Source organism: Phycodurus eques, chromosome 9, assembly GCF_024500275.1.
Source record: "Phycodurus eques isolate BA_2022a chromosome 9, UOR_Pequ_1.1, whole genome shotgun sequence".
Classification (NCBI taxonomy): Eukaryota; Metazoa; Chordata; class Actinopteri; order Syngnathiformes; family Syngnathidae; genus Phycodurus; species Phycodurus eques.
Window position 1 is genome coordinate 11498364 of NC_084533.1, and position 27082 is coordinate 11525445.

The 27082-nt window shown below is 41.4% G+C and overlaps 3 protein-coding genes across 7 annotated transcripts; 2 read left to right on the forward strand and 1 right to left on the reverse strand.

Annotated features, from left to right (window-relative positions):
* The first annotated feature begins 8 nt into the window (after positions 1-8).
* Positions 9-6185, forward strand: LOC133407338 (zinc finger and BTB domain-containing protein 5-like). The gene has a single exon (XM_061685104.1). The coding sequence runs from the start codon at positions 1367-1369 to the stop codon at positions 3152-3154; it is 1788 nt and encodes a 595-aa protein (XP_061541088.1). The 5' UTR covers positions 9-1366; the 3' UTR covers positions 3155-6185.
* On the reverse strand, positions 3348-11863 carry grhpra (glyoxylate reductase/hydroxypyruvate reductase a). 4 transcript variants are annotated; one of them, XM_061685106.1, is made up of 11 exons: positions 11742-11811; positions 10342-11355; positions 9993-10108; positions 9640-9770; positions 8393-8465; positions 8193-8309; positions 7524-7612; positions 6492-6593; positions 5382-5517; positions 3916-4046; positions 3348-3831 (listed from the first exon to the last, which is right to left on the reverse strand). In XM_061685106.1, the coding sequence occupies exons 2-11, from the start codon at positions 10369-10371 to the stop codon at positions 3710-3712; spliced, it is 1047 nt and encodes a 348-aa protein (XP_061541090.1). In that variant the 5' UTR covers positions 10372-11355; positions 11742-11811; the 3' UTR covers positions 3348-3709. The 4 variants fall into 4 exon arrangements, with proteins under 4 accessions (XP_061541090.1, XP_061541091.1, XP_061541089.1 ...); XM_061685107.1 differs by having other exon boundaries at positions 10342-11342; positions 11742-11796; XM_061685105.1 differs by lacking the exon at positions 10342-11355 and having other exon boundaries at positions 11742-11863.
* On the forward strand, positions 10192-27054 carry si:ch211-203d1.3 (protein phosphatase Slingshot homolog 3). 2 transcript variants are annotated; one of them, XM_061685103.1, is made up of 18 exons: positions 10193-10519; positions 11117-11286; positions 11798-11870; positions 12398-12432; positions 12518-12689; positions 13211-13326; positions 13412-13480; positions 18066-18131; positions 19474-19656; positions 19792-19885; positions 19974-20102; positions 22029-22075; positions 22158-22304; positions 22643-22843; positions 23843-24056; positions 24172-24222; positions 24329-24421; positions 25982-27054. In XM_061685103.1, the coding sequence occupies exons 5-18, from the start codon at positions 12546-12548 to the stop codon at positions 26117-26119; spliced, it is 1692 nt and encodes a 563-aa protein (XP_061541087.1). In that variant the 5' UTR covers positions 10193-10519; positions 11117-11286; positions 11798-11870; positions 12398-12432; positions 12518-12545; the 3' UTR covers positions 26120-27054. The 2 variants fall into 2 exon arrangements, with proteins under 2 accessions (XP_061541086.1, XP_061541087.1); XM_061685102.1 differs by lacking the exon at positions 11798-11870 and having other exon boundaries at positions 10192-10519.
* The last annotated feature ends 28 nt before the right edge of the window (positions 27055-27082 follow it).

Genomic DNA, 27082 nt, shown 5'->3' on the forward strand with positions numbered 1-27082 from the left:
CAAATCTTGCAGTATCGCGCACCACTCGTGTGCGTCTGCAATAACATTCCGTGTGGAAAGAAAATTGTGATAGTGCAGTGGTTCCTGGTGACCACTTGGTGGTGATGTTGCCTGAATGTGCTGGATTCCATTTATGTTGGATTAGCAGTTGAACGCTTCACTCACGCACGCGCAAACAAACAATGAAATCTCCCGAATATTTCGGGACCCGGTTTTGTGCAGCGAGAATAAACAACGACGCATAGCGGATTTACGTGTTGAACGGCGTATCGAATCCTCCCGTGCGATCGTGTTTCAAGGCCCGCATCTCCTCCATGCAGAGCATCTGCTTGGACCCTCGGATGCAGACAATGAGCGTTCACGTCTGACGTGACTGAGAGGTCAGACTGGAGTTACTCTGAAGCCATTACCGGCACATTTCATACCTTTCTACCTGCTGCGATAATGCTAGTAGCATCCTCATAGACGTTAGCAAACAGTGGACCCCCAGTTTGGCACGGGGGATACCTCCCAAACCCAACCGCAAAACGTCAAAATCCAGCATATAGAGATCCTTTCAAGAAACCTTTTAAACAGTTTGACCCCACCCACAGGCTTTAAACACATTCAAATATATTAGAATACTTTTTAAAAATATTTCCTCCCTCTCTCGCTTTGCTTTTTATTTGTAACTACAGGGTTGCTGTAAAACTGACACATAAAACAAGCGAATTAAACATTAAGAACAGTGGACATTTAAACCCCGAAATCTTCGGAGAAATCATATAATTTCATCTAACTGCTAACATAATGTGAAACGTGGGTGACGGCCTAAAGGAAGTTAGCATAGATGTTGCAGTAATTATAAACTTTCAAACAACTGCTACTTTAACACAAACACACACAACACCAACACGTAGAGAAAATACAAGATTTAAGCGTTGTATATTTATACTCTAAATTATTTCATTTCATCTAACTGAAGCTTGTTATCTTAATGCCAACATATAATGCAAAACGCCATATATGGGATAATGGAAATTAACATAGATGTTACAGTAATTATAAACCTTAAAACAACTGCTACTTTAACACAAAGAGACGGAGCACAGAGTGTACAGCAATACTTACAGGCATCTATCTATATTGTCTCTGGGGACCTTCTATGCCTCTTCTTCTTGCTCTTAATTAGACAGCATCTTATTAAGTAGACCTCAGTGTTGCCCAGCAAGATACAGCACAACGTGGTACGACACTGAAGACAAGACGCGTAACTCGAAATTCTTAATTATCTGTATACTTTAAAAATACTATATTAAAAAAAAAAAAAACGTTTTAAAAGCCAGATCCCCAAAAAATTTGAGATATAGTGGGGGAACACTGTAATATGGACTTTCCGGGTCACTTCCAGCACATTTTCCAGCAGCTGAACACCCAGCGGCTCCATGGTCAATTGTGTGACTGTGTGGTGGAGGTGGGAGGTCACAAATTCCAGGCACACCGTGCCATCCTAGCAGCATGCAGCTCCCACTTCAAGGCACTCATCAGTTCCAATGACGGCGCCGATGATGCTGATGGACAAAGGATGGATAAAGTCGGCGGTCCCGGTGTGATGGTGCTCGACCCGGAGGTGGTGACCCCAGAGGCCTTCTCCACCCTGCTGGACATGATCTACACATCCACTTTGTCGCTGTTGGCCTCCAACGTGATGGATGTCTTGTTGGCCGCCTCGCACCTGCACCTCAACTCCGTGGTAAAGGCCTGCAAGATCCACCTGTCCAGAAAAAACTTCCCAGCCACAGCGCCGAAAGGCTGGAGGTCAGTGCAGCAGCAGGAGCATCCGTCCTCTCAAACCCAGCTCACATCTGGGGAGCTACTTGACGAGCAGGGCGTAGAGGTGAGCCAGTCGGGGGAAGATTCCTCCAAGTACAAGAGAAAGTCGCATGAGGACAGACTGAACGACAGGAAGAGGACCTGCAGAATGTCTGGAGATGAGGAAAGTTCTCCAACTGTGACCAGAAGCACAGCCAACAACAAGGAGGCAGGAGAGCAGCGACTCTCTCCGGACCGCTTAAAGGAGACTGTAAACATCTTGGAGGGCCAATTGGATGATGTGGAGGAAAAATATGGCATAACCACGACTGAGTCAGAGGAGATCCAGCTGCCGAGCCAGTCAGACAGCAGCACAGGTGGAGAAGCTTTTGTCAAAGATGAGGGAGAGCCCAAGATGGAGACAGTGGAGATTAAAAAAGAAAACATGACTTCCTCCTTGCCTGATCTTTCCCAATCATCACCCCCACAGGACTCCTCTGAATCATATGGTGACAACATAAGGAGTCCAGATGAATATGTCTGCTGTTTACAGTCCCAGAAGTGCTCAGATCTTCATGAAAAAGAGTGTGGCGATATATGCGAGGGTGATGGGATGGACAACCTGTCTGAACTGGCTCTTTCCTGCTTCCTGAATCCCAGTCATGACCGTGAGGTAGGAGCTCCGGAGGAAGAAGAAAGTCTCGCAAGTCTCACAGCAGCTGCAACCGCAGCGGCTGCCGCCAGTGATGCGGCTACAAGTGGTGAAAGCCTACTGTGTCAAAACTCAAACACTTCTATTCAAGCGTCAGATTCAAGTCTCGTTTTCCCGGTAACTTCTCTTCCTTTGCAACAGGTTCTCTCCACTCAGGCTCCTGCTTTTAGCGACACCCTCATCCTCCAGCCTGCACACAATTCCCTAACGGGATTCCTTGGCCTGGAGCCTTCGAGATCCACGAAAGGACACGCGGGATCAAGCGGAACCACTTTCCGTCGCATCGCTCCTAAAGCGGCTCCAGTATCCGAAGCAGAACGCACAGCAGCATCTGGACCGTCGGGACCCAATAGAGCACCTCTGACAAGAGCTTCCGAGGATGTGTTGTCCAAGTGCAAGAAAGCGGCGGCAGAGGTCAACGTGCTTCTGGTGGAAGGGGACAAGAAGTACGCCTGCAAAATCTGCTCCAAGACATTCACAAACTTGGCAGACTGTAGGAAACATATCCGTGTCCACACAGGAGAAAAGCCGTATCCTTGTCTCAAGTGTGGCAAACGCTTCAGCCAGTCGTCGCATCTGTACAAGCACTCCAAAAACTCCACCTGTCTGAACTGGAGGGACAAGAGTGCTTACCAAAACACTCTGAATTGACTCCACGGCAGTTTGCCGAGACCAAATTCTTGACTTTTACATGTGGTTAGTTAATATTCTCACTCTTACTGATTTTTAATTCATGTTCTGTATGAAAAGAAAACATTGAAAATTGCCAGATCTGAATTTACTGAAAATATGGTTTCACCCCGTAACAATGAAGCACGAAGAAATTGCAATAGGCACAAAAAGCTTTAAATTTAAACAAAATGTACCTTTTATTCTTAGGAAAATGAACTATTGTGCAATACCAAGTGAAATTAACGTTCGCATTCAATGTAGACGATTCTGCATAAATGAAATTATTTAATTTTAAAAAGACAAATAGCCAATCACTGATTCTTTATAGGATATGTTTAAATACAACAGTTCGTTAAAGATTATCTTAAAAAGTGCTGTTGCTGGGTTTTTAACAGATATCATACGCAAAGAAATTATTTATTTTCCAAAAGAGTGCAATTCAGTTTCTCTTTACTCTGGTTGCAACATTTATGTCATATGTATTCACTGTGTCGTCCTGAAGCTGAAAGGCATCGGGCCGGTCCGTTTCAGGTTCTAGAAGGTGAGTTCACTGGGCATTTCTGTGCCCTGTAAACCCCCCAGCAGGTTTCGGGCTGCCAAGGAAGCCATGACGCCTCTTGTGGAGTAGGTGGCGCTGCCGATGTGCGGCGAAACCACTGGACAAAGCGAGAGAGGGACCAAAATAAGAATTGAGCAAAAGAGGAAGCAGACGAGACAGATCTAATTTTAACATTCCTTACCACAGTTTTTGAGCGTAAGAAGCGGGTGGTTTGTCGGTAGTGGCTCAGGTGTTGTTACATCCAGGCCAGCTGCGGCAATTTGTCCACCGGTCAGAGCCTCGTACAGGTCCTCCTGATTCACTACAGCCCCCCTCGAGAGACAAAGGTCAACAAGGATATTCTTTTGAATCGATAAGACAATATGCAGTACAACCTCTGTGGTCCCCCACAAATCTGTTCATGTATGCTGAAGGCACCAATTGTATGATATACAGTGCCGTGAACAAGTATTGGCCATTATTTATTTCCACTTTAATGTTTAAGATCAAACCAATGTAAATAACAATAACCCAAGTAAACATAAAATGGTGTTTTTAAATGATTTTATTTATTAAAACAATTCTGCAAGTAAGACTGGGCCAAAATGTCTCCACAGAGATGTGAAAGACTCATTGCCAGTTATAGAAATGAACGCTTGATTTCAGTTGATGCTGCTGAGGATGGCTCAACCAATTATTGACAGTGGTTCACTACTTTTTCCATGTTTGTCACAATTAATAATACTAAAAAGTGAGACGTGAGGCAGTGACCCGACTCTACACCTTCAATGTTACCGTTAAATATAATGTTTAAGCCATGTAAATATATACATTACTAAAATAACGACTAAACCAAACATACATCTACTAGTCTTTAGCCTAATAAACTATAATGTAGCTCTCAAGCTAAAAAACCCACATATTGAAGTTGTCAGCCATGTTTCTTATTTACTTTCAATAGAAATAATTTGAGGTTGAGTTCCAACTTCTCAGCAGCATTCACCGCGCTGAACGTGTATCATTTTAATGTATTTTCCGGTGTCTAATCTTCGCATGCTCCTTCTGCTCCTAATATTCCTTGCTAAATAAAGCCGGTCCTACTTTTGAAATAAACGCAAAAAAAAAGAAGCCACAAAAAGGCCAAAGAAAAAATAAATCCATCCAGAGCAAATCCTTTTCATACGCGTTGAACTAAGCTCTCACGAGGCACAAAACATTCTACAACGGCAATCTCTTATTGGAAACCAGTGCTGTGAAAATGTATTGGGCCCCTTCTCAAACTCTTACACAGCATTTTTGCATAGTTTCCCCACATTCATATTTAAGATCATCAAACAACTGTAAATATGAGACAAATATAACCCAAGTGAACTGCAAATGCTGTTTTTAAATCATGATTTCATGTATTATTCATGTAAAACTATTCAAAGTTACCTGGCCCTTGAGAATTTGAGAAGGGGGCCAATACTTTTTCACAGCACTGTAAGTATATCAAAGGGCAACCAAAGAAAGAAAAATCAGAGATCTTGCATGATTGCAGTTGTGTGAATTTAGAGGCATTTTTAGGAACTTTGACCAAGTTCCAACTTTTACAACCTCATATGCATTCGGCAAGTTCACTGTAGATGCTTAACAACGTTCCATACTCATGATTTCTTTTGAATCTACCTGCTTGTGTTGATGAAGACAGCAGTGTTCTTCATCTTGCTGAAGAAGGCCTTATTGCACAGGCCCTGGGTCTCTGGCGTCAGCGAGCACGAAACAACAATGAAGTCACTCTCAGTCACGAGTGTGTCCAGAGGAACTGTGACAAACAAGCAAAAGGGTAGAGTGGGAAGTTTGTGCCCCACAGATTTTGTTGATAAATATTTTTTTGTGTAACTTGTGTTGAAAAACAAACAGTAATGAACCCAACCAACAATCCTTTACTATTTGATGTTTTTTTTTTTTTTTTTTTTTAACCTTTACTTAACCAGGAATAGCCCCAGTGAGATTCAGAATTCCGTTTGCCAATGGCATGGGGAACTTACACATCTGTGAAGGCACCATTAATGCTGAAAAGTACATACAGGTTTTGTAAAAACATATGCTGCCACCCAAGCAACGGCTTTTCCATGGACGCCCCTGCTTATTTCAGCAAGACAACGCCAAACCACATTCTACACGTGTTACAACAGCGTGGCTTCGTCGTAAAAGAGTGCGGGTACTAGACTGGCCTGCCAGCAGTCCAGACCGGTCTCCCATTGAAAATGTGTGGCGCATTATGAAGCGTAAAATACAACAACTGAGACCCCGGACTGTTGAACAGCTGAAGCTCTACATCAATCAAGAATGGGAATTTCACCTACAAAGCTTCCACAATTAGTGTCCACAGTTCCCAAATGTTTATTAAATGTTGTTACAAGAAAAGGTGATGGAACGTGTTGTAGCCATAAAATTCTAAGTTAATGATTATTTGCTAAAAACAATAAAGTGTATATCAGTTTGAACATTAAATATCTTGTCTTTGTAGTGTATTCAATTAAATATAGGTTGAACGTGATTGGAAAACATTGTATTTTGTATTCTTCATTGGAATTGGGGTTGTATAAACTGCAGCTGTAAGTGTGAAAACCTGAATCAGTTACCAATCTTCATGCTGCACAATACACCCAATCCGGCATTTTGAGGAAAGAGAGATTTGCATGCATATATAAAATGTCACCGTAGTCCAGGGGTGTGAAACTCATTTTTGTCACGGGCCACATCAGAGTTATGACGTTTCATTTGTTTTCTTACCAAACTCTCCATTGAGCTCAGCAGCTTCAGCTTTGGCTGTTCTCCCAGAGTAGAGCAGCCGTTTCACTCCAAATGGCATGAGGCGCCGAGCAATGGCCATCCCTGAATATAAAATATTATTTAACCTGCAGGCAACCATCCTAACTGAATGATAGGCCTGGTACACACACACACACACACACACACACACAAGGATTTTGCAATTCTTAAAAGGTTTTCTTTCTGCTACAGACCCCACACGTGAAGATAAAAAATAAGGTATTTAACAGTTTTGGTTGTATTGTATCTGGTGTGTTCTGATAATCTCAACAAACAACACCACACACATAAATATTCTGTTCCACTGTCAATCTAGAAAAAATAAAATCCTCCAAGGCAGAAATGTCACATGATCACGTGCGATTTAACAAAACCGAAGAAGAAGAAACACTTCCGGACATGCGCCAATGTTTGCTGAGTGTTTCCGAAGCTTGACGGAGACAGAGCCTTGTAAAATGGCGATGTTGTCAAAACCAGACTTGCTTTGGAAAATACTTCTTGCCGTCTGAGGAACCCACTTTTATACAAAAAAAAACAACAACAAAAAACAACATTGGGTAAAACATGTTTGTTTCTATTTATGGCCGCATTCTTGTTTGTCAGTTAGGTCGCTTCTTTGATTGGTGACACTCCGCTTCACATCACAACTCATGGCTCAGTGACTTGGGGAGACGTCGGCTTCCCCAAGACACACAAAGATTTTGGGTCGTAAATATTGAACATGTTCAATATTTAAGCTTGTCGGCCCCGAACCATTTGAGACCCTATTTTCAGCCTCAGGATCATTTTATAGGATAATCTTATAAAACAAACTAGTCTGGCATTTAACATTCTTGGCTGGGAAGGGGGAAAATCTGGACAAAAACAGCCTTGATTGTCTTTGTGTGTGTGTGTGTGTGTGTGTGTGTGTGTGTGTGTGTGTGTGTGTAGCGGACTATAGCTGTCATTCAATCCTGAGATAGAAGGTAAGTGACGAAAGGAAGAAAGCCTCACCAATACGTCCCAGTCCAATGACGCCAACGGTACTACCTGAAAGACCGTATCCACACATCCAGAGTGGTGTCCAGGAACTCCAGCCACCACTGTGACACAGGGTTTGGTGATACAGCGACATTAAGGCAATTGGTTCTGCTGAAACGTTAACGCAAACACTCAGTGGTGGGAAGTAACTCCACTTTAGATTTTTTAGGTTTCTATACTTGAGTACTTTTTTGACACTACTTTTACTCCCCACATTGGAAAACACATATCTGTACAGTACTTTCTACTCCTTACTTTGTTTAAATAAGCTTGTTCATTTTTTAAAAAATCTCCACAGATTACGACCGGCAGATCCTTAGCTAATTGAGCGTTTTTTGTTCAACATTGTTTAGCATAAAAGTCTGAGCCAACGCCAACTAGATTTGTTTTCTTCTCAATACAAGCACTACGAAAGTTAATAAAAGTAAACTATTTTATGTACAAAGATGTTTTTTTTCCCCATTGTGCCAAGTGATCAAAGCAGCTACTGTATAAAAGTGAAAATGTATTTGTTTTGACTTTTGTACTTAACTTCCAGTACTTCTAATTTAAGCAGTCTTTTTTTTGTATCTGTAATTCTATTTACTTTTGCCACCTCTGCAAACAATATTTAGTGTAAATGTTGAACTTGGTAGGACAGACTTTTTCACTTCCTCCACTGCCTCAGGTAGTCTGCGAGCTGTGGCCAGCAGAAGAGCAACAGTCAGTTCAGCTGTGGCGTCAGTCAGGACGTCGGGAGTGTAGCCGATCCGTATGCCACTGTTAAAAAAACAAACGAAATGCAAGATTAACAGTTTCCTTCTATGTGTGGTCAGATGTGTTTTGTCTTGATAGCTTCTGACCGTTTCTTGATTTCATCAAGGGCCAAGTGGTCATATCCCACGGAAAAAGTGCTGATTACTTTCAGGTTGGGTCCTGCGGTCAGATTGATAGTAGTGGCATTCAATAACAAGTGATACGCGGTGTGTCAGAAAAGATACATTTCAACTACAAACTATGAGTTTTCCCCTTCAATGTGGGCCAGACTACAAAGAGATCCGGTGGCATTTGCTTCTTTGAGTGTGTGAGAAGAGCCGAGAGTCGTAGGCAACACTAATAATCAGAAGAGTTGTCCAAGAGCCAAGGACCAACTGTGACGAGCTTCAAAAAGACCTGGAATTAGCTGGTACTGTGGTCGCAAGGAAAACAGTGAGTAATGTACTCCGCTGCCTTGGATGCTCATCACGCAAGACTCAATTGCTAAAAAAAAAAAAGCACGTCAAAGCTCGTTTAAAGTTTGCTGAACAACATTTGGACAAGCCAGTTAAACACTAGGAGAATATAGTCTAGTCTGATGAGCGCAAAATGTATCTCTTTGAATGCTGTAATGTACACATTTGGAGGAGAAATGGCACTGCACATAACCCAAAAGACATACCAATAGTGAAGCGCAGAGGTGGGAACATGATGGGGTGGGGCTGCTTTTCAGCAAAAGGTACTGGTAAACTTCACATTATTGAAGGAAGAAAGAATGGGCAAATGTACAGAGACCTTCTTGACAAAAATCTGCTGCCATCTACGAGGATGAGGACAATGAAACGAGGGTGGACATTTCAGCAGGACAATGATCAAAAACATACTGCCAAGGAAACTCTCAATTGGTTTCATTTTTCTACTGTCTTTCTATGTATGGGTTACTTGGGTTGTTCCCAACATCTGGTGAAATTTTCATGTCAATAGCTCCTTTGGAAATATATTCAGTGAGAAAAATGATGAGTTGTTAAATACTTATTTCAGCCGCTGTACATAATCTATTAATTTAAAGAATGTATATGCTGTATATGCATATATCAGTGACTTCTGGGCGAATTGGTTATCATGTTGTCTGGAGATCGTCCTGGTGAGACCGCAAGCAATATTATGGTCTCCCAGGTCCCACTGTCGCCGCGACTGATCAGTCTCGGCAACGTCTCAGCCAGTGAGATAGGCCCTTAAGAGTATACAAAACTACACTACCGATTTCCATGCAACTTCGTGGAATTGTTGAGTAACGATATTGATCGGTATCTTTTTGCTGATGTAGTACAAACGGCTTAGTTAAAACAAATACCTGCAGCATGTAGAACCTCAGCATCGATTTGATCTGACAGCAGACACAGGAGACCGTGGGCCCCCTGCACACCTTTGAGAAGCTCTGCTCGTGGCACAGGGTCGTCTGAGTCCCAAAGACACACTTCACACCTGTTTCCATTCAAACCAAAGATGACGTGATCAGATTCCACTATAATTCGGCCAGTCACGTGGATTGTTTTGAGCTCGTATAAGGGAAGTGTAACTGTAACTTTACTGATTGCTCAACTAGAGTGGACTGTCTGAAACTGAAAGAGTAGTTAGCGAGCATGCATGTACATGAATGTAATCATGCCATATTGTATATAAATAAGGTGTTGATATTATGCATACACTCCAGACGTTGACAGGATCTTCATCCCCTCGGGTGGGATCTGCCGCGTCACGAAGACCTTCATAGGTTTCTCAACTGCATTCATCCGACTCAACCAGAATGTGAATGAAGTCCCCTATCGCACAGACAGAGAGGAGACGTGGTTGTTATTTGGTCCAATTTGGGCGAACGACGACTCCTCCCTGAACATGCAAAAATGTGCACACGGCCTACCCGGAAGTAAACCCCTCTTACGTAAAGTCTTGAAAAGCGATTTGTTACCACGCGTTGAACTTACCGTTCATGTTTATTATTTATCGCATTTCATATTTTGTAAACGTGTTCGTTGGTATTAGTAGCATTCCATACCGGTTGTATTTCTTGCGTAGCCCTGGACATTCCACATGGTCGTTTACGTACGTAATGTGCGCATGACTACACTACTGGAGTAGCGAACACGACCGCCTGCCGCCGTCAGTGTGTCCCGAGTCTGTCAATTCCTCCTCGAGCAGACGAGAAATAGGTGCAGCGACCCCGTCTTGCAAACGTAAGTTTGCTTGTGTTTTTCTTCGTTTGTTGTTGTTGTTGAGGGAGCTGCTCATTTGAAGCGTGAACTACCGTTAGCTGCAACAGGCTAACATAAACAAGGGATGCAGTGTTTGTAACGAGCAAGTCAGCCGGGAATAAACCACAACCAAATGTGACTTCATCGTTTTTTTTGTTTTTTTTGGTAGTCTCTTGGTGCTTTTTTTGTGCAAGCACCCATAAACATTATGAAACCAATGTGTAGTGTTTTTTTTATAGTAACGCCCTATAAACAGTATATAAAACTAATTGTATTATTAATTATGCACCATTTCATGTTGTTTGATGTCAATCTAAAGATGGGAATGACTAGTGTTGCCTCAGGCACTTCTTTATCCACTATATTTTTTATTGTTTTTATATAACGCAAAATGAAAAGACAACACTGTCAAAACGGTCAATAAAAAACAATAATCCTACACCCATCCATCCAATGGAATAAAATACCGTACTCCTACGGTTGATGCATTTATTCAATATCACAGAACACAATGAAAGAGAACCGGTTATATTATTTAGGGTCAGCTGATGTACAGTATTTACTCATGTGTCTTGTCAGAGGAAAGATTATACGGGTGCCTGTCCCTGCGCACTTTTGGCCCGAGGAAGCTGCAAAACTTGTCTGAGCTTGCCAGCAGCGGCCCAGCAGTACACTGAGTGGCGAGACACCTGCTCTTCGCAATGGCTCTGTTGACTCTGCATAGGCTCCCCTCCATCAGTGCTGTTCCCGTGAGTCATCACCACACTTTGTCGTCGGCAGTCAAGCGAATCTTTTAGCATCGTGCCTTCACATAAGATCTGCGTTACCAATAAATAGATATGTATTTAGAGCACCAACATCAGTCTGCTCCAGGACAACAGGACACCATAACAGTGCAATAACAATGCTTTGTTTTCATAGGCTCGAATAGGTTCACGGAGAAAACATTCCGCAGATATTTTGTGAATTCATCACTCAGCTTCTTGATAGTCATTACAGCAGGTCACTCCCTGTCTGTCGAAATGCTCGCTGTGCCATCAGCTTTTGTCTCAAGACTATATCATCTTTCTTGCATTCATCCATCTTTAAACAAATATCATTCATCTAAACAGCCAAATGTGATTTGTCTTAGCAAGTGAGCCTTTGCGTCCAAGTCCCATTTCTGCACATTTTATCGTAGATGCTTATCATGCTGCTACTTAACTTGTGTTCTCTTCTTTTTTCCTTTTTGTCTCCTCCAATTATCCATCGTTCATCTAGCTCCTGCCCAGTCCTCTGCTTATTTTTTTCCCCCTCTCCTTGACTCTGTCTGGACTTGTCAGTTGCGCAACAGGTAATGTTGCTGTGTCACATTTCCTTCTCCTAAAGCCCCTTTCATAAATTTTGCTGTATGTCACTTTTATTTATTATTTTTTGTATTGTATTTCTCTTTTCTCTGATATTCTATTCCACTACCAGGCTTTTTATCCATCCCAAACACCATGTGTCCCTAGCCTTGCTTATTTGTCACTATCTCTGTCTTCTCACTTCAGGCTTCCACTGCACCTTATCAGTGTTGTAGCACAATGCAACATCAAAATGACAGGACACTTTTTTCCCGCAGCACTTCATATCCCAAATTTTTGGGCACAGTCTTCAAGTCTGTTAAAATGTCATTTTAATTGCCTTTACATGAGAAAACACCACTTTAGAACAATGTCATTGTTTTTTCCTCCCACTTTAGAGCAGACATGCCACATTAAAGGGCATTTTAAATCGAATGAATTTAGCCTTCCAACACTGAGGTCAATATATCACACTGGCATGAAAGTTCTGAGGCATCTCTAAAAGTTTTTGGTATGATTTATTTGATCTCTGAAGGATGAAAGCACTCGAAGAGGGAGATTTCAGAAAAGGTACACTGACGCTACCACATTGTTTCCATTTCACAAACCGGAGCCTTTGTGGACCTGTATAATAATGTATCTTCTTGGTCATCAGGGAGAGTTTTGCACTTGTCAAGGGAGCAATGCACCTGCTGGATGAGGCCCAGAGAGAGGAGCTTCACGAGGAGACACTTCCCCAGAAACCAGAAGACTGCGCTCCAGACAAGCGTCACAGACACATTCATGCCATGGTTGAGCTGCTTCGACCAGAAGATAGCATTAAGCTGGTGAGGGTTCATATTTACACGTATATTTATTGAATGTTCCTTATAAATGTTGTCTAGGTAAAGAACATTTTCTTGTATAGATTACATTACAATGTATCTATTGTCAACCCAAGGGATAGCGTGAAGTCACTTCTGCACATGGTCAGTCACGTGAGCTTGAAACATGTTACAGCAGAAAACATCTGCTTTGTAACTCGTGTTTTAATTCTAGAAATCCTCTTGGCCAGTTTTTTTTTTTTTTTCATTCAATTGCTCAGTTGTTTTACATTTGGATTAATTTGCTTTAATAACATTAATCCATCTTTTTGTACAACAAATTTTACTTTAAGAACACTACACTGAGTAGAGATACAGTGCATAGCCATAGTCCTTTGTTTAACCCTACATTGCTTGTTTTTCCTTTTTGTCTCTAGCCACAGAATGCGACAGGATTTGTTGTAACTGTGTGTGCAATCATACTAATGTTTATGAGGTACGTAATGCACCCCTGTCTGCCTTATCCTCATCCTTGTTCTGTGCAGGCCGTGCAGTTAGAGTCTGTCAGCACAGTCCGAGTCAGGTATCTCATTGTCGTCTCCACCCTTGCTAACAAAGACGAGACCATCCTGTTTGGTATGGATTTCCCCAAACAGGACAGGTGTGTAGAACCAACAGAGAGACCAAGATGATAGGCATTTGACAAATGGCATCACCAAACATCTTGTGTATGTGCTTCTTTTCAGTGATGAGTGCACCATTGGCTTGGTTCTGCCCATCTGGAGCGACACACAAGTGTATCTCGACGGAGATGGGTAAGAGCGGACTTCTTGCTGTACCTTTGGATCTTCGAAGGGATTTTAAAATTGTGATTATTTTTATGATGTCATGAGTGGATTTTCACCAAAAAAGAAACATATTCAACTAAATACTTTGCCCCCATTAAACAAAGATTTCAAACTTATAAAATACTGTCAACAAGAACTCATACTGTACCAATCCCTCGGGGAAGTAACAAGAGAATGAATAAGGGATTAAATATGAGACTTTACACCATTTCATCAGTATTGGTATCGGCCGATAATTAGCATTTTATGCTGATTGGCTGTTCGGCTCTAATGTCACAATTCAATCATTGATCGGCTCCGGAAAAGACATTTATATATATATATTTGAATCCAAAAGCTAGTTTATTTTTAGCCTTGTCGCGTGTCTTTTGACGTAGTACTGTAAATATCTGACAGCCAATAAAGTTATTAAAAAAAAAAAAAAAAAACATGTCGGCGGTGTGGGACAGACAACACGTAATGCCTGGATCAGACTACAAGACAAATGTGGTCTTTCGCGATTGCACTATGTCAGACTACTGCAATAAAATCTTGTATTCCGATACCACCGCATCCCATCTTTTACGATCACTAGGTTTTATCTTGTCAACTCAAACGCCACCGGATACACTCGTGACCATGGTGATAACAACAACAATGGATCGCGTCGTGTGTATTCTAAGAACAAAATGGCAAAAAAGGTGTGGTGGTGGTCACCGGTGCTCGGGAGAGGACGTTAGTTTAAGGCTTGCTTGAGGTATGTTCACATACCTTTCATACGATACGGTTCGCAAGCAGGCAACAAAACGTTATGTAGCTGAGCAACCTAGTGCTAGCACTAACGGTTGTATGTAAACATGCCGGCGTTATGTCAAATCATGCTCTAAGGTTTCGGTGTGTGTGAAGTAATTTAATGACAATAAAGTAATTTAATTACAGTAAGTACAGTTGGTTTGACCTGACTGATTAGAATACATGACCTGAATAGAGAATACTTTTAAAAATACTCAGTATATACAGTACACACGTATGTACAGTAAATGAACAAGTCATTTAAATAGACACATTGTTCCCTCTTATCGTTTTTTCAAAACTCTGCCCCAAAATTCCTGATTGTGTAAAGCCTATTAAATACAAATGGCAGAAATGTGCAGCACAGGCACAGCCTAACTACTGAGTTTCTGGCCAGAGAACATGTGAACAAGGGATGTTACTATTTATGGAGCTGAATCATTCTCCATGAATTGTAACTGGTCGTATCACTTTTTTTCATGCTCTTACGTAAGCCTCAGAGTCATATCATGTGAAATCATTTGGCTGTAACTGTGGATAAGGATGTGGTTGAAGTGCATGATAATGTCGCGAATGACACCACTGCTGTGTTTGAGCCGATCCTCTGTCACACACTGTGTCACACAAAGGCGTATTATTACATCTGCTAGTCTACTCCACTGATTCTCCACCATGGGTGTTGTGGTACACTAGTGTGGCGTGAGAGATTATCAGGGGTGCAGCAGGAAATGACCCAATTTAATTTGTCCAAATACAAGATATTGTATGTCTTTGTTCATCCGTGCCAGTGACGTAAAGTGACAAATAGAACAATTAAGTGGTCTTCCATTAGATGGCAGAAGGTACAATAAATCTGTTGCCATGCATACAACAAAATCTATCATGGCTTCCTGTGATTATATCAGCTTTGTGTTCACGTAAACAGCCCCAAATCTCACACATACATCTGTTTATGAGTAATTTGAGAGGAGACCCTCAACTCGACTCTATTTCATTTATAGGCAACTTTTAAAACAACCTCAGCTGAACCAATGTGCTGCACACAAATTAAAAACAAACATTACACAATAGAACATAACATTATTTCAAAACAGAACAACAACTTAAAAACAAAAGCTGAACACTAAGACACTAAAACAAGGGAAAAAGTCTCATTCTCTGTTGAAAGCCAAGGAATACAGTAATGGGTTTTATGGTGGGGTTTATAGGTTCCATGCCATCAAATTTCTTTCAAATTATTTTTTATAATCGTTTATTTTTTTTGCAAGATAATTTGAAGCGAAAGTCCTTTTTCAAGCTATTCTAGTTGGTCTTTTTCGCCTGGCAGTTGAGACAGCTGTAATTCTAATTAATCTGTGACATGTAAATAAGATTTGCGATGATTGGATTTAGTTCACCAATCAAACGACACAAGAAACTAACATGACCTCACGCATCATTTTCTGTTGGGCTTCCCGGGCAAGGGTATTAAAACTAGATAAGCCAGCCCGGCTCCTCGTCGTGGCTACGTGGCGGCCATGTTGGGAAGGTCATCGTTACCTTGAAGGCAACGGCCCGCAACTCATCGTGCTTACATTTAGACGAACAAAAACAATGGCTTTCACGTATTGTAGTATTTGTCTGGCACTGTCTGCCCAAACGTGGATATTTCAGCTCACTTATAACTTGAGAAAACACCCTGCAGTAAATTGCAGATGTTTTGTTGTAGTTTTGACTGTGCATACACACACGTCCACTCACAGCAACATCAGCATTTGCAGAATTTGCATTTTCCATCCATCCATTTTCTGTACCGCTTATCCTCACGAGGGTCGCGGGCGTGCTGGAGCCTGTCCCAGCTATTTTCGGGCGGAAGGCGGGGTACACCCTGAACTGGTCGCCAGCCAATCGTAGGGCACATATAAACAAACAACCATTCACACTCACATTCACACATGCAGGCAATTTAGAATCTTCAATTAACCTACCATGCATGTCTTTGGGATGTGGGCGGAAACCGAAGTACCCGGAGAAAACCCACGCAGGCACAGGCAGAACATGCAAACTCCACACAGGCGGGGCTGGGATTTGAACCACGGTCCTCAGAAGTATGAAACAGATGTGCTAAACAGTCGTGCACCGTGCTGCCAATTTGCATTTTATTTCATAATGTTTTTTTTTTGTTTTTTTTTACATTGATGTTCATGTTGTGGTTAAAAAACCAGAAGTTACTCACTATTTACTCCGTACTTGAGTAATTATTTCACTGTGTACTTTTTACTCTTACTCAAGTAATTTTTTGGAGGACTACTTTTTATTTTTGCTTGAGTCACATTATTGTCAAGTAACAGTATTCTTACTTGAGTACAATATTTGGCTACTATTTGGTAATCATGAAAAATGAAGTGAAACAGACAATGATTGTAGTCATTTCTTTTCCGTAATGAGAGCGCTTAAAGAGGAGGATGCTATTCATGTGGCACAGCTTGAAGCAGGCATCAGGTGCAGGTGGAGAAGGGCCTGGCTCAAGTTGGAGGTCAAAACAAAAAAAAGCAAAGAACTGAGGCAAATTAAATTTGCATCCTAAATTTGTACATCAACATGTACTTGAGCGGGTGTTAATAAATGTGTTTCTGTTAATTTATGTTAAAATAAAAAACATTTTCTGTGGGAGCCCAGGGGATTCCCCCATCCCCATACAATGTTTTTGTTTTTTTTGGTCACATTTTTCATGCCTTTGGTGTTTCTGTGTAAAAGAGCGGAGGATTTTTTTTAGAAGCGGATCCTATTCAATCACAACGTATCCGCCGGCTGGTTTGCGGCGTTCATCTCCCGCTCACATTTTACAGTGACCGCAGTTACCTTCAACATTATAAATATAGTTAAGTATTGTTGTAAAACACATGAATGCTCTTATATATTGTTTTTGCATGGTTTTGTGGTCGCTGCCCGACAAGCTGAATACTTTCCGTACCTCCACTGTATGTGCTCCTTCTTTAGTGTTCCAGTTAAGAGGCATTTAAAGGAGGACTGGCTGACTCCAAAGTAAAGTGCATTACTATAATCCAACCGAGATGTGATAAAGGCATGCATTACTGTTTCAAAGTGCTGCTGTGTAAGAAATTGCTTCTCTTTTGTCAGCTACCTGAGGTGAAAAAAGTTGGTCTTAACTCCCGTCCAATTTCTTAAATATTTCTAATGTATTACAACTATTCTACGCTCATCATGCCGATTCGCACCTCAGACGGTCCAAATTAGCGTTTTACAAATTCCCTTCTGTACACTCTGTTCACACCTCTCATGTCATGCCAGTCATCACCAACTGATGCTGTATAATTTAGTATTTTTGACTCAGCCTATTTATTGTACTTTGTTGGTATCACTGTGGCACGGTGGATGACTGGTCACCACATCCGCCTCACATTTCTGAGGACATGGGTTCAAATCCGAGTTTGCATATTCTTCCCGTGCCTGCGTGGGGTTTCTCCGGGTACTCCGGTTTCCTCCCACATCCCAAAACATGCATGGTAGGTTGATTGAAGTTTCTAAATTGTCCATAGGTGTGAATGTGAGTGTCAGTGGTTATTTGTTTATATGTGCCCTGCGATTGGCTGGCGCCTGGTTCAGGGTGTACACTGCCTCTCACCCAGAGTAAGCTTGGATAGGCTTTAGCACACTTGCGACCTTAGTGAGGATCAGTGGGTGTGGAAAATGGATGGATGGATACTATCACTTCCTTTTTCGCTTAATCTCCCTCTATCTTTCTTTTATTTGATCATGTGTCTGTCTCCCTTTTTTATAGCGGTTTCAGTGTGACATCAGCAGAAGAAACAAGAATTTTTAAGCCGGTTTCTATGCAGACCATGTGGTGAGTCCTAATGTCAACACAAACACACACAAATTAATGTTCTTCATAAATCCATAGACTGGATTTACACTGTATGTCCATCCATTCAATTTCTACCCCTTATGCTGTTCAGTGTCACTGGTATGGGGGTTTGTCCCATCAAATTTAAGGCAGGAGCCATTGTACATTCTGGACTGCTTGCCAGTAAATCACATTCAAACCTTTGGGCAATGTAGTTTTCAACCTAATGTACATGTTTTTGGAATCTGGGAGAAACCCGGAGTACCCCACAAGCATGTTTTAGTGTTTACAACATGTATGCTTTATCTTTTTCCACCTTCTCTCCAGTGACCCATATCTGATATCACTGTGCTTACGTTTATTGAACACCAGAAACAAACCACATGCATGAGCAAACACCCACAACACAAATAAACAACTACATGTCATTAAAGAAAAAGAAGTAAAAATGGTAAATGGACTGCACTTGTATAGCGCTTTATCTACTCCATCACAGTGCCCAAAGTGCTTTATACAAAGCCTCACATTCACCATTTCACGCACGCATTTATACACCAATGGGCGACTGCTGCCGTGCAAGGCGCTGCCAGGCCCACTGGGAGAAAATTAGGGTTCAGTGTCTTGCCCAAGGACACCTCGGCAAACAGACAGTCTGAGCCAGGATTTGAACCGGCGACCCTTCATTCACTGGACGACCCGCTCTACCAATTGAGCCACAGCCATCAAGCCTGGTTTAACTCTTCCCAATAGATATAAAAGTCAGATAATCTCTACACTGCTCCACTGACCCCTGTTAGCCATGTTATTGTCTATAGTCCATACACTTTTGAGCAATTGTGGTAGTTTACATTTAGCTTGGGGGTGGCCATTTTGATTTTTATCCACATACACTCCCGTCCAAAAGTATTGAAACAGTGCGGCAAATTTTTGCTGTAGACTGAAAACATCTGGTTTTCACATCAAAAGATGAATGAGAGATATTTTTTTCCAGGTATTCACACCTATATGAGATAGACAACTTACAAGACTACTTTTGCTCACATGAAAAATGTGTCGCTTAAATAAATTGTATATCAGATCCAGATTTAAATACCTGGAAATACAGTAAAAGCTGAAATGTTGCTTCTTGTGTTATAGTCAGTCTACACAAAAACAAAGGACGTGGCCTCACTACTCAAATACTTTTGGAGGGGAGTGTTTGTTCAAGGCATGATTCAGATCTGATGATATCCAATTCCCTGCTATTTTTTTCCCCTGCCTACACTGTTATGACACATACCTAAACTGGTCCACATGAGAGCAATACAGCCATAAAGTTGTCCTCTGTTACTTCTACTTCAAGGTCAGTACTGCAGTCTTTGCACGGCTGCTGCGAGCGGGCAGTCAAAGGCGCCGTGATCCCGGGCTGCGGCCTGGAGTGGGCCCAGCACTACCGCCGGCACGTTGAGTCGGACCGCTTGTGCCTCAATGAGTGGGAGGCCATGAATGACTTGGAGTCGGTCAGGAAGGACATCGACGGTCAGAAGTAAAGATGCCGGAATTACTCCCGGAAGAGGAAGAAATTCAGTCTTACATTCTGTTTATAATTGACATTCATACACCCGAAATACATAATCTGGATTTTAAGGCTTGTCTCAAGGGATCTGTGTTTCATGTGCAGTACTGCAGACAGAAACTTTGAAGAGAGGCTGATCAAGAAGCACTTGAGAGACATCATGAGGACAGAAGACCTGGATAAACTCACATCTAAGATGGTAGGAGTTGACAGAGAGAGAGAGAAAAGGGAAAATAAAGAGGGTAGTCTACACATTCTAAGCTACGCTAAAATTCCCCCTGTTGTAGGTCCACGCAACCCTGAAGACCCGAATCGGCTTTGACATGAGGCCGTTCAAGGAGTACATTGACAATGAGATCCTGGTCACCATGGCTCAGATGGACAAACCCTCTAAGATTTTTGACTACCTTTACTTGGTGAGTGAGTGCTGTTATTTTGAAACAGTACAGAGAATCCTTCACTTCCTTTTGCTGAATTAAAGTCATCAAGCTGCAGCTACTTCCTCTAAAGCAGTGACCCCCAACCTCTCTGTAGCAGAACATTAGAGTGTCCTGATCATCAAATGTGATGCAGAAATTAATTTCAATGTCATTTTCACAAAAATTATTACAGTGGTGCCTTGATTTAGGAGTGACCTGACTTAGGAGTTTCTTGAGATGCGAGCCACCGCTTGATTGATTTTTTTCCCCACACCTCCCCGCTTGAGTTGAGAAATTTTAGTTTGTGTGTGTGAGTGTTAAATGGTGGCAGCGAACAAGCAGCAGATAGTGAAAACATCTTCAGACAAAGGCCTAGTGCTGGCTCCAAGCTGTTTATCGCTATTGCAAGTGATAGTTTAAACAAAACGGAGAATCACACCTGTATTTAAGCAAACCACATAACTTTATGAAGGTACGCTAGCCTAATGCTAACACAAAATGCAATTTGTTATACTGTCGAAGGGGAACAAAACTCGCATCAATGTTGCAGTAGTTAATGTGTCAGCCTTGAAGCAAACACAAACTGGACACTAACTGTGTAACAACACATGTAGACAGACAATATAACAATAATCACACGTAAATATTCTTTATCCTCTGTGAAAACGACTACTATTATTGCAGTTTTAGTCAGTGGTAAACCTATGTATGTATCTGTTTATGGATGGTTGGATTATACTGCCACTTGGTGGCCAACGCCCACACACTAGAAGGAGAGGGGACCCTCCTTCTAGTGGGGGTACATCGAAGCATGAACTCATGATGCAACGATTTAATTCTTTACATTCTGGTTAATTATATTATTACTGTATGTTTTGAGATTACAACACTGTAGAAGGCATTTTTTCTTTTTAAAAAAACAGATGAATGGCATCTGCATTCATTTTGGTGAGATAAAGATAATTCGAGATGGACATCAGCTGTATGTCACCGGCGATCGATGTCCGTGGGGAGATTCAGGAAGTTGCGGCAGCCGGCTGGAGAAGCTCTCCACGTCGTGACAGGCGGCGAAGGGGCAGCAGCGTTACGACGCTCAAAGTTATAATCAAGTGTGGATATAAGTTGTCGCAAACCACATCGCTGGGTCACTAGCTAAGTGAACTTGGGCACACACGTTAAACGAAATGAGCAATAAAAACAGATCAGTAAGGACGAGAGGAGTGAGCACCCACTCCGCTGCTTGCAGCCAACGGCTCCTTGAAAACAGGTAGATGATGTTCATTTGTTTTCTTTTACACAGTAATTATTGACTGACTATTTTCTGCTCCAGAAATGCTAAATAATATTTTTAGTGAGCCTTTTACAACTACGCTTTGGCCATTGCTCGTCAAAATGCCTCATATCCGTGCCATCGTTTCCTTTGACGTCATTTTCGGTGCGCCACCAACTAGGTCGGCGTGGGAAATTAATCATGCATTTACTAAATATAAAAATTATAAACTATTGAAGAATACAGCAAGATGTAAGAGGTGCTGACAGGCTTAATCCGCATTTTGTCATCTCCCCTCGTATTGGCTTGGATGATTTATTTTATTTTATTTATTTATTTATTTTTTAAACAAAAAACAGCTGTGGATTCCAGTTTGAAATAAGTGGGAACAAAAAAACAAAAGTAAATTTGTAAATAACTTGAGCTGACATCCTTAGTAATTTGGTATACTGGAGACACTTTTTGTGACATTTGTTCGGCGGTGTGCCATGACATTTTTGTAAAATATGTGCCGTGGCTCCATAAAGTTTGGGAAGCACTGCCCTTTAGAAGAAATCTGTGTTGAAAGCAATACGTGTGATCTGTACTTTCACAATCACAAAAAAAAAAAAAAAAAAAAGACTGAGCCTTTTTCCCCCCCCCTCTGCTTTCAGGGCTCGGAGTGGAACGCAGCCAACTTTGAGGAGTTGCAGAAAAACAAGTCTGTTCTTTTTCTTTGAGCTCCTTAGTCTACAGTCTCCTCCAGATGCGTTCTCACCAGCGAGTGCGCATTCTTCTTGCAGCGTGGGCTACATTCTGAATGTGACGAGGGAGATCGACAACTTCTTCCCAGAATCCTTTACCTACATGAACATCAGAGTGTATGACGTGGAGGCCACTGATCTGCTCCCCCACTGGACCGACACGTACAAGTTCATCAACTCTGCCAGGTTGGCATCAACTTAGCACACGATGACACAAAACGAGTTGAGATCTGCTTTGTTAAGCGATGCTGCAGTTTCTGTGTTTCCCAACAAATCACCTTTTAAACAACAACGCCAGAGGGCAACAATCATTTCCTGGAAAAATATGTCTCCCAATTAAAAAGCTCTCCAGTCCCCTGTAGACTTCAAATATTCAATGTTCTTGTCTGTTGACCTTTTTATTCTGTAATAATGCTGTATCAACAATGCTTGTGCAAAGAGATGCTGTCTTGCCCTTTTTACTTGTCTCCATGAAACAAATCGTTTTCTTTCCGTGTGACTTTTTGTTGACTTTTGCACTGCAGGAAGAGCGGACAAGCGGTGTTGGTGCACTGTAAGATGGGTGTGTCTCGCTCCTCCTCCACCGTTATCGCTTACGCCATGAAGCAGCAGCGCTGGTCGTTGGACGTGGCGTTGGCCTACGTGAGGGATCGCCGCTCCATAGTCAAACCCAACGACAGCTTCATGAAGCAGCTGCAGACCTATAATGGCATCCTCAACGCCAGGTCAGAAATGAAGCCTCATTAAAAGTCATCCTTTGAAGTACACTGTGTCCAAGGAGCTGAACTGCAAAATTTGCAAGGATGCCCACTTCTGTGCTTTTCTGTGACTCTTCCGTTCTTTCTGTATCTCTGTTGCAACCTGCTGATGAAATTCTGTGACACACTAAGCTCAGTGGCCACTTCCCTCTGAGAACATCCTGTTTTAAAGTTTCCCAATGGCGAGCTACTGTTGATCATTTGTTAGGTGACGTCTCTGTCTTGTGATGTCAAAATGTGAATACTTGACCAAAAGGACCGTTTAACACCGACACAGGAAAAACTGGAAAAGTCACAGGAAGGTGCACTTCGCACCTTGCACTGGTTTCCACAAATTCATTCATTTGTCTATTCATTTGCTTTTACAATAAATGTATTCAATTGTGAAAGAGCGTTTATGGACACTAAAGTTTTTAGTGAAATCTTTTTTTATGATTACTGTTAACCAATTATTGTTTTTAATTTGTTATCATTTAATGATTAAACTAAACCAATTAAGCAATAGCTCACGAAAGAGAGTGACATACTCACCAACCTTTTTGAAACTGAGCGCTACTTCTTGGGTACATATTATTGCAAAGGAAGGGCTACTAGTTTCATATATACTTGAGGCTGCTTCAGGTTCAACTACATGTCAGTTACAGGTTATTCATACTACGGCCGGAAATAATCATTATTTTTGTAATAGATTAAACTGACTTGTTTTTTTTTATTTTGATTGAGTTGCTGGTTTGGTATGTAACATGTCAGAAAAAATGTCAGTCGTTGTTTTCCAAGGTCTTATTTAGATTAAACACAACGGTCAGTCTGCTTTTATGAATCACTACAGAAATCAGACAATATTTACCGTTGAGAAGCTGAATTTGATCATCGCTAAGTTGGCGATTAATCAATTCATTGTTGCTGTTCAACTTTGTGAAATAATTGCATCAAAAAGTTTGGGACTCTTTATGCTCGTCCCTCCAGCCAGCAGCGTCACAGTTCACTCTGGAGGCGAAAGTCCAAAGACCAAAGGCAGAAATCTGAGCGGAAGGACGACGGGGAGAAGCCGGGTGATGATGAGGAGGACACTGATGAGGAGGAAGATGATGAAGAGGAGAGAGAGCAGGAGGATGAGGGACTTGACGAGGACGACGACAACACAGAGAGCAGTGATGAAAATGAGGAGTCTTCGGAAGAGGTAACGGTATTCAGTGGTCCCCTATCACTGTACTGTGATATCTACCAAGTCCCTTTTACATCTTGCAGTTTGCATACATGTCCCTAATCATTTATCTTCTCTGGTGTTTGCACAGCCTGATGCCAACCAGGAAGCTGAGCAGATAGTGCCACCTGTCGTCGTCACTGTAAACTCTCACACACGCCCAACACAATAACAGCTCACATTCTTTTAGCTCCCGTTTGATCGATCTTTTTTTATTTGTATTTTTTTCCCCCCTTTTTCATCCCAAGGCTCCAAGTGTCAGTCGCAGTGGCCGGATGAACCTGTTTTCCCTCATGCAATCCATTAGCGAACTTGATGATGCGGATAAAGGGTGCAATCAGGTAAATGGCTTCGTCGGCATGATTTGCGTAATGTTCACGGGAAAAAAATAATAAATCGGCCGCAGCGACCGCTCAGTAACTTGAAAAGATCGGTAGGCAGACATGCAAATTGTGTCGTAATACTACACACAGCAGGAAACCCACCACTTCACCTACTCGACACAAAATGAGAGCAGGGTGCTTGTAGAGAAAGAGACCGATGGAGGACTGGAATGGCCCTCCGTAGGGCACAGAACTCCTCAAGGTTGAACAATCCTAATTTGGATCAGCGCCAGATTGCATATGTCTTGTCATTAAAACTCGTGCGTTTTTCACTGAGAAGTTAAGAAAAATGTTTAGAACATGAAATTCACTCGGATTGTTCCCCATTGGCCCGTAGTTGCATCCTTCTACTCAATTTCACAGAAATTATTCAGGTAATTTTTTTGCGTAATTCTTGCACACTGCCAACCATCCCTACAAACAAACAAACTAATGTATAATAATAAAAGGTATAATGGCATTTAGTGGCGTGCACGCCTCTTCCAAAGCTAAAAAGCCATTTTTGGATCAATGCTAGGGCTGGGTGATTATATCGAGAAGCTCGAATCGATCAATATTTTATTCATGCGCGATAAGGAAAAAGGTGATCATCAATTTTATTTTCGAATACTTTTCGCAACTCTGCGAGACTTCCACCAACACGGAGAAGTGGTTAGCGACGAGTGAGCCATTAATAGTCCTCACAAAGGATTAAAACAGGTTTGAGAATGACTGATTTAGATAAGGTTTAGAATGTTGACTATTAATTATTTCCCGGGGATGCAAATAGCACAGATTCGGTGGAACAGCCTAATTACAACCACCAAGAAACAAAGTGCAAACAAAAGCAAAGAGCAGAAGTGAGACAATATAAAAAACTAAAAAAAATAAAATAAAATTTGAAATCTAATCTAAAAAGAAGAACCAAAAGATGACTTTTTTGCATCGTTGGTATATGCCAAGTCATAAGTACATTTTATTATTTTACAATAATGTATTTGTACAATGAGTGGGATGTAAACTACTGATGGTGATATATACGTGTAAATATATATATATATATATATATAGAGAGAGAGAGAGAGAGAGAGAGAGAGAGAGAGAGAGAGAGAGAGAGAGAGAGAGAGAGAGAGAGAGAGAGTTATGAATTGTTATATTATAAATTATTATATACTCAATATGTAAAGTGCATGAAACGACTTGCTATGTATGGGTAATAGTTGAATAAAACAATACAATAAAAATTAAAGCATAATTTAAGACGGAGTTTCTACAGCATACTTGAACAATAGGTGCAAATTAAGATTCTGACTAATAATATTATGTAGATAATAATATTACATTGTGTTGTACATAGGTTAATATATATAATATTCATATAATTATACATAGTACAGTACAAGTAGCCTATTGCACCAGTACTTTTGGTCAAAAAATGACATGCACTACTGAAATACTGTATACTATTCCATATCTGTGATATAATGCACAAAACTGAAACTTGGCTCCTCATAGAGTCTCCATCTTTCCTTTTCAAAGCTGCCTTCCAGTCCACGGCGATCGCCACGACAACGGAGGCGGAGCCATGGCCGAAAGGGTTTGATTCACCAGAGCGCCTGTGTGGATCTGTCACCCGAACCACGGAGTCTGCCGAACGCCGCTCACGATAAGCCTTGAAGCCATCACAGAGGAAAAAGAGCTTTTCTTTTTATATATGTATATAAGAACCTGAAGGAACAGGACTTCATATAACAGGGCAAGGATGATTATTTTAGTTTATTACACAAGGCACGTCGCGTGTTTAAGCCCCTCTCTTGCATCGCCATGTTGTGCAATTGAACTGAGTGTTCCCTGCTGATGAGAAGTTGTTTTGCTGCAGTATTTGAGTGACATCAACTGGTTTTAGTTCATCCAGTGTTTCGACCACATTTCAACACTCCAGATGTCAACTATGCAATTCTTTTAACATGCTGCCAATTGAAGGTTTTTGTCCAATCAGCAGTGTCATGTGACTCTCACAAACTCTCACTGAAGGTTTTACCAGTTTCTAAGATGTACTTTATGGACTGAGTCTGGGCCAGTTTTATGGTGCGCACCTCTTTGTCATTAAGTATGTATTCCAATGTGCCAATGAATTTATCCAATTGAGAATCTTTATCACTATGTCAAATTTACATTTAACGTATTTTGTTATTACAGCTGTATGAGTGCCTTCTCGCTGTTCACATGCTTGGATTGTATCATTGTTTTTGCATGTCGTTACATGGGTTAAAAAAAGCTGCTGTTTTTGTCCCAGCCTGTGAGAAATGATCATTCAGGTCTTCAGTCCTATGTATTTGTGTTTTGCTTCATTATTCTATTCCATGTCTGCAGGATCTCGACATGCTGTTCTGATAGTTTTTTTTCTTCACTGTTTATTTTGATCCAGCGCATCAGTTTGAACTTATTTATTTTCAAATGAACCAGACAGCTTGGCCCAACATCACACTTTATCAACAATTCAAATTATTTTGTTTTGTAAGCACTGTCCAATATTGCTGATGTGGTTAACTACAATGTTATGCACCTCACTCGTGTTTCAAAGCACATGAAAATAAATATCGACCAACAAATTGTTTCTATTCCTTTGGTGTGGCAGCA